Below are 7,051 nucleotides of genomic sequence, written 5' to 3' on the forward strand. Positions count from 1 at the left end.
TGTGCATCCCCATACATCACGCACCCCGGTTCCTGCGTACCCCAATATACCACATCCCCCCGTTCCCACGCACCCCAGCCTCGCACACCCCGCATGCTCGCACACCCCGCATGCCCCGCACATCCCCCCCCGGCGGAGGCGGGTCGGTCCCGTGGAGCAGCGGGGAGGGGGCGGCTCCCGGGGGGGCCCCGCGCATGCCCGTCCCCGCCCGTTAAATACTGGCGGGTCGGGCCGCACCGGCACCGCCGCCTCCGGAACCGCCGCTGCCCCCACCATGACCGGCGAGGGTGAGTCCGCCCGCTGCTGCTGCTCGCAGGACGCGCCCGGTGAGCTGGGGGGGGCTCCCCGTCCCGAGTATCGCACTGGGGGGGTCCCTAAATCCCAGGCACCGGAGGGTCCCCCCTCCCGAGCACGATACTGGGGCGGTCCCCCCTATTGTGGGTACCAGGGGTGTCAACCCGCACCTGAGCGTCACCCCAGGTGCTGTGTGGGGGGTCCCACTGTTCTGGGTAGTGGGGGTTTCCCCTTCCTGAGCAGTACAGGGGGTACTGGGGTGTCTGTCCCTCTCCCCATTCTGGGCACCAGGATGTCCCCCCATTCCAAACGTGACACTGGGTACTAGGGTGTTCCTGCTCCCTCTGGTAGTGGGGGTCCCCCCTCTGAAGTATCATAGTGGGGACTGGGGTGTCACCCCCAGGCACCAGGGGGTTCCCCCTCCTGAGCATCACACTGGGCACTGGGGGTGTCCCCCCATATCCTGGGCACCAAGGGTCCTCCCTCCTGAGCATCCCACTGGGCACTGGGGGTGTCCCCTACATCCTGGGCACCAGGGGGTCCCCTCTGCTGAGCATCATCCTGGGCACTAGGGGTGTCCCCCCCAACATCCCAGGCACCTGGGAGTGTCACCTCTTGAGCATCACACTGGGGCTCCCTCCTGGGTCCTCTGTGTGTCCCCTATGGGGTTTGGGGACCAGGATGTCCCCCCAGTACAGCAGCACATGGGTGTCCTGTGGTGCTGACTCCGGGCAGGATGCAACCCCAGTATGACCCCAGTCTCCCCCCACAGATGTCCCCAAGGCCAGCGAGCCCCAGGGTGACAGTGACGGCCCCCACCGGGGCTCCCTCTGCGACCAGCACTGCGCCGCCATCAACAACCTGCAGGGTGACCTGGGCTGCTACCTGTACTGTCCCCATGTCCCCCCAGGTAGGTTTGCCATAGGACAGGCTGGGCGCAGCGTTCTGGGGGGAGGTCCTGCATGCTGTGTCACCCCCGTCTCTCCCGCAGCCGTGTCCCCTCCGTCCTGCTGCCAGCAGCACTCGGAGGAGGTCTGCGAGAGCTGCATGGTGAAAACCACCCTGACGGCTGAAAACGCCGTGGAGGCCAACAAGCTCTCCAACAACTACAAGGTGGGTGGCTGTGGCATGGGTGGGGGCACCCATGGGTGCTCCTGGGTGGTTCTAGTGAGTTTTTTCACCCAAAAAATAACGTTTCTGTGCAGTTTGGCTTCAAGAAATGGAAGAGCCACGTGACGGCACGGCCCTGGGAGGACCGATCGGAGATTGTCAAGGAGCTCTACTCTGACCTCAACGTCATCCGGGGCCCTGGAGGTGGGTGACCTTGGGGACACCCCTGTGCGGGGGCAGCGTGGATTTGAGTGGTGCAGGTGACAATGACTGCACCCTTCCTCTCCTGCAGGGTCCACAGTGACGTTTGGGAACGTCCTCTATCTCCTGCTCTTTGGCTGGTGGCTCTCGGTCCTCTACGTCCTTGTGGCCACTGTGATGTTTGTCACCATTGTGGGGGCTCCTTATGGTGAGTCACAAATTTGGGACCCCCATGTGAAGGGCTGGGGGAGCTGTGGGTCTCCTGGATCCCCTGTGGGGTGGCCCTGTAGCTGGAAGGGACACGTGTGTCCCCAACAGCGCTGACACTTGTGTCCCCGCAGGGCGGCTCTGCTGGGACCTGGCCGGCTATTTCCTCTGGCCCTTTGGCAAAGTGATCCAGAAAGTGGAGGTAATGGTGCGCCCCAAATCAGACCCCACTTGGGGACAAACTGGGGTGTCCCATTGCCACACCCTAACCTGCCCCCCCATGCCTCCCAGGTCCCCAAATCCCACCAGGCACTGGGTACGTCGGAGAGTGGAGGGGACGCGAGTGGCGCAGGGGAGAGCTCAGCCCTGCTCGGTGGCCCCGTGCCACGGCGCTGGCGCCCACGGTGCTGCGTTAACACCAGATACTGGGTGAGCCCTGTGCTGGCCACAGTGTCCCTCTCCCCTTCCCCAGGCATGGGCACCCCCCATTGCGGTGTGGATGGCACCCATGGGTGCCACCGCTCCCCCACGGTGGGTGTTTTGGGGCGGGCAAACCCTAAAGGTGAGCACCCATTGGCAGCGGCATGCTGGCACCGCGGCGTGGCTGTGCCTGGGCTACCCGGTGCTGGTGCTGGCCCATGGGCTGGCGTGTGTCACCGCGTGGCTCCTCGTCGTCCTCATCCCTGTGGCCAAGCTGAGCGCCCGCGCCGTCACCCGTGTCCTGCTGCTGCCCCCCGAGCGGGTGCTCGTCCGGCGTCTGAGGATGGTGGGTGTCTCTGGGGGGGGCTGAGGGTGGTTTTTGGGGTGGGGGGGTGCCCGGAGTGGTGTCACCCACTTGTCCCTCCGCAGACGGAGGTCCCGCTGGAGGGGGAGGTGATTCTCTGCTGCTACCGTGCCCTCAACCCCTACTACTACAAATATGCAGTGGATGGCATCAACGTCTTTGCTGTCAGTATCCTTTCGTTGGGTTGGAGGGTGATGGGGTGGGGGGCGCTGACCCCAAATCCCACCCCATCTCTGTCATCTCCTTGACAAGCCACTCCAGATCTGCTGCCCCTGGTGCTGGTGACACTGGTGCTGGGTTACGTGGACAGTCACAACCGCTTGACCAGCTCCCCCGTCAAGTTCACGTTGGCCTTGCTCTCCATCATGCCCCTCTCCTACTACATCGGGATGGCCATTGCCAGGTGAGCGGTGACGAGGGGGACGCTTGGTGGCAAGTTGGGGACGTTTGCCAGCCCTCCTCACACCCTCCTTCTCCTCCAGCATCTCAGCCCAGAGCAACTTTGCGGTGGGAGCGGTGGTGAACGCCACGTTCGGCTCCATCACAGAGCTCACCTTCTACATCACGGCACTCATCAAGGGCTCCCGCGAGGGCAACCGCTGCTACGCCGAGATTGTCAAGTCAGCGTTGACGGGGACATTGGTGGGCTGCGTCCTCTTTGTCCCGGTGAGCCATGGTGGCACAAGAGCACCCGGTCTCTGCGGAGAGCTGGGAGGATGCTGCAAGCCAAGTGCTGATGGAGATTTTTGGGAGGACGAGTTGCCCTTCTCGCCTCTTCTCCTCCTTCTTCGTTGCCCTTCTCGCCTCTTCTCCTCCTTCTTCGTTGCCCTTCTCGCCTCTTCTCCTCCTTCTTCGTTGCCCTTCTCGCCTCTTCTCCTCCTTCTTCGTTGCCCTTCTCGCCTCTTCTCCTCCTTCTTCGTTGCCCTTCTCGCCTCTTCTCCTCCTTCTTCGTTGCCCTTCTCGCCTCTTCTCCTCCTTCTTCGTTGCCCTTCTCGCCTCTTCTCCTCCTTCTTCGTTGCCCTTCTCGCCTCTTCTCCTCCTTCTTCGTTGCCCTTCTCGCCTCTTCTCCTCCTTCTTCGTTGCCCTTCTCGCCTCTTCTCCTCCTTCTTCGTTGCCCTTCTCGCCTCTTTTCTCTCCTTTTTTGAGGGTTGGACTCGATGACCTTTGAAGGTCTCTTCCAACCCAAACTCTTCTCTGATTGTCCATCCCCAAGGGTCTGTGCATGGTGATCGGGGGCATCCGGCACCAGGAGCAACGGTTCAACAGCCGCTCGGCGGGCGTCAGCTCGGCCCTGCTCTTCCTCTCTGTGGGAGGTCAGTTGGGGACAGGGGTGTCCCCAGCTCTGGGGGGGGGTCCCACCAGCCTGGGCACCCACCCCCTGTCCATCCATCCCTGCAGGTGTCTTTGCCCCAACGCTCTTCTCCAAGGTGTATGGGAAGCTGGTGTGTGGCGAGTGCCACAATGTCACCCAGAACCCGCTGGGCCACTACCTCTGCCACAACTGTCACTTTGACCTGGTGAGTGGGGACACGGACCCCAGCTGTTGGCATTTGGGGTCAGGGATGCTCCGAGCCCACCTGGCTCCTGCTCTTGGCGGTGGCATTGGGGCTGTCCCTTGACCCCTGCGTCCCCGTTGACAGGTTCTCTCTCTGCAGATGGACAACAACGGCACCCTCTACTACAGCCACGTCCAGTGAGTGTCAGCTGTGGTGGGGACAGGGCTGTCCCCATAGTGTGGTGGCACCTCCCAGGCTGGGTTGTGGCCCTGTGTCCCTCCCAGGTCCCCTCTTCACCACCATGAAGGGCTCCAATCCCACGCTCCCATCTCCTTCATCAATAGATGGCACAGGGAACCCCACTGGGGTCTCTATGCCAGACCTTGGTGGCACTAAATGTGTCACCTGTGTCCCACAGACCCCTGGTGTACACAGTGTCCCTCCTGCTCCCTGCTGCCTACCTCATCGGCCTCTTCTTCACCCTGAAAACTCACTCGCACATCTACGACATTCACATCAGCGACTGTCACAGTGAGTGTCCCCAAATCGTGGGATGTCCCCGCTGCAGGGCTGGCTCTTATGTCCCCGGGTTGTCCCATCATGTCTCTGCTCTTCCCCCAGTGCCTGGCCACCACCACAGCGCTGTGGTCCACTGGTCTCGCTGGCGGGCCCTGGTCATCCTGCTCCTCTCCACCCTCTGCATGTCGGCCTGTGCTGACCTGGCCACGGAGCACATCAGCCCCATCCTCACCAACTCCACCATCTCACAGGTGAGCATGGGGACAGGGATGGTGGTGACCCAGGTGGCGTGGCCATGGGGACCAAGATGTGTCCTCCAGGGATGGGAACCTGACCTGGCTGCAGGGCTGAGCCTCAAAAGCTGGGGGACAGATGCTGAGATGCATTGAGGAGCTGTGGTTTGCCCAGGGTGGGATGTGGTCCACACATCCACTGATGTCCCCTCTTCCCTGCAGTACTTCATTGGTGTCACCGTGCTGGCGATGGTCCCGGAGCTGCCGGAGATTGTCAACGGCATCCAGTTCGCCCTGCAGAACAACTTGAGCTTGAGGTGAGATGGCTCGAAGGAGGAGTTTTGGGGTGTCCTCCTCCAGCATGGTCCCTGTCCCCATCCCATAGCTGTGTCTTGGTGCCAGTGATGGGCTGCGCAGCTCCATGGCACTGGTGGGACACATCCTTGCCAGCTTGTCCTCAAGACAACTTAAAGCCACCCAAGAAATGGGGCCAGAACCAGGCTGGGCTTCATGATTTGGTTCCCCAGGTTGGGTTTGTTCTCAACCCAAGGGCTGCTGGAGACCTGGCACGTGCCAGCTCTGACGTCCCCCTGTCCTCCCCAGCATCGAGATTGGGAACTGCATTGCCGTCCAGGTCTGCATGCTCCAGATCCCCATCCTGGTGCTCTTCACCATCTTCTATGTGAGTAGACCCAGGACAGCCCCTGGGTGACCTCCCCTAGCAGGGTTGGGGACACGCAACACTCCAAGGGTGCAGCCACCATCTCGTGTCTTCTCCTCTGCTCAGTGCAGGGGAAAGTGGGGTCAGATGTCTCATCACCTGGGTGATGCTGTCCCCAGCCCTAGGGACATGTGGCCATGGGGGTTCAAGGGGTGACATGCAAGCCCACAACCTCAGTTGGTGGAGGGTTGTCCTTGCTTGGCCATAAATCCCAAATCTTCTCTACCTCGCAGCCGACCAACTTCACTCTTGTCTTCAGCGACCTCCATGTCTACGCCAGCATGTTCAGCGTGGTCCTCATGAACTACATCTTCATGGATGGCAAATGTGACTACTTCCAAGGTGATCGCTCACCCATGAGGCTGCTGTGGGACTTTGTGTCCCCACCTTCCCTCTGCTGATGGGGTGGGGGGTTCTCCTGGTGACAGCCCTGGGGTCATTTGCTTCCTGCAACTCTTGACGTTGTGGTGGCTTGAGCAGTTCTGAGGTCTTGGTTGACCATCTTGGAGGTGCTGGAGATGCCACCCAAGGGATTGCTCCCTTTTCATCCTCAAGAGGGAATTTTGAGCCCATCTTGAGTGAGATTTTGCAGAGGACCTTGCAAGTCCTCTATGGTGAGCTAGTCCAGACCACACCAGAAGGTCTTAAAAGCAACTCTTCCCCCTTCTCCAAGGAGTAACCCTCTCCAACCTGCTCTGTCTGCCCTAGGCACGGTACTGGTGATGGTCTACTTCATCCTCCTGGCTGTATACTTCTTCGCTCCATCGCCCAGCGGTTGCTGAGGTTCCGATTCTGGTTTCTCCAGCCCTCGAGTTGGGTTTGGTGCCTGTTGAGGCGTTATCTGGTATCTAAGGGACTCAGCCAGGCTGGTTCCAGGCTGGAAACACCATTTGTTGAAGCTCCTTGGAATGGCAACAGGGCTTCAGTGATGGGAAGGGTGGTGGCCACCTGAACCAAGAAGGAGCCTGAAGGCCGGAGCACTTCATGGAGGTATTTCCAGCCCACGGGTGTGTGGTTGGAAGGAAAATTGTCCTTAGTGGAGGGTCTGGAAGGGGTTTCAAGTGTTCTTCAGGACAGACCCCTCCCTGGGGATGTGTTGCACTGGGAGAAGGTGCCTGAGAAGAAGCTCTTGTGCTTCCAGGCAGTGGGTGATCCTGGGCCTGGAAGGGACTTGGACCTGGGGATCTCAAAGAGCTTCTTGATGGTACTAGAAACGCACCAAAAGTATTTTGCAGCTGTTTTGTCATTAAAACAGTTTTGTACAAATCGGAAACAAGCTTGTTTCTCCTTCAATGAGCCTTTGGTCACCTGTCTGGGTGCCTCCATACCCACCACCTGGGTTAGTGATGGGTTTTGGGGGTGTTGGGTAGCAGACATGCCTCAGTTGGAGCCACCGTACCTGGGGGTGGGCAGGACAGGACTCCATGTCCTCTACAGGTGCCAGGTGAGATCCACCACCCTGACGTGGGGACAGGTGAGGTGCTGT

General features: G+C 60.6%; 1 protein-coding gene across 3 annotated transcripts; it reads left to right on the plus strand.

The window, feature by feature from the left end:
* The first annotated feature begins 163 nt into the window (after positions 1-163).
* On the plus strand, positions 164-6,841 carry LOC136110160 (uncharacterized). Of its 3 annotated transcripts, none has more exons than XM_071803561.1 (20): positions 164-326; positions 1,067-1,204; positions 1,286-1,407; positions 1,500-1,608; positions 1,697-1,813; positions 1,947-2,014; positions 2,104-2,241; positions 2,393-2,578; positions 2,662-2,764; positions 2,858-2,999; positions 3,079-3,262; positions 3,810-3,909; positions 3,995-4,113; positions 4,252-4,289; positions 4,511-4,623; positions 4,714-4,862; positions 5,067-5,161; positions 5,448-5,526; positions 5,799-5,907; positions 6,274-6,841. In XM_071803561.1, exons 1-20 carry the CDS (start codon positions 275-277, stop codon positions 6,345-6,347), a joined length of 2,235 nt encoding a protein of 744 aa, XP_071659662.1. In that variant the 5' UTR covers positions 164-274; the 3' UTR covers positions 6,348-6,841. The 3 variants fall into 3 exon arrangements, with proteins under 3 accessions (XP_071659662.1, XP_065709449.1, XP_065709458.1); XM_065853386.2 differs by having other exon boundaries at positions 168-326; positions 4,237-4,289; XM_065853377.2 differs by having other exon boundaries at positions 1,067-1,407.
* The last annotated feature ends 210 nt before the right edge of the window (positions 6,842-7,051 follow it).

Source organism: Patagioenas fasciata, chromosome 1 (genome assembly GCF_037038585.1).
Source record: "Patagioenas fasciata isolate bPatFas1 chromosome 1, bPatFas1.hap1, whole genome shotgun sequence".
Lineage (NCBI taxonomy): Eukaryota > Metazoa > Chordata > Aves > Columbiformes > Columbidae > Patagioenas > Patagioenas fasciata.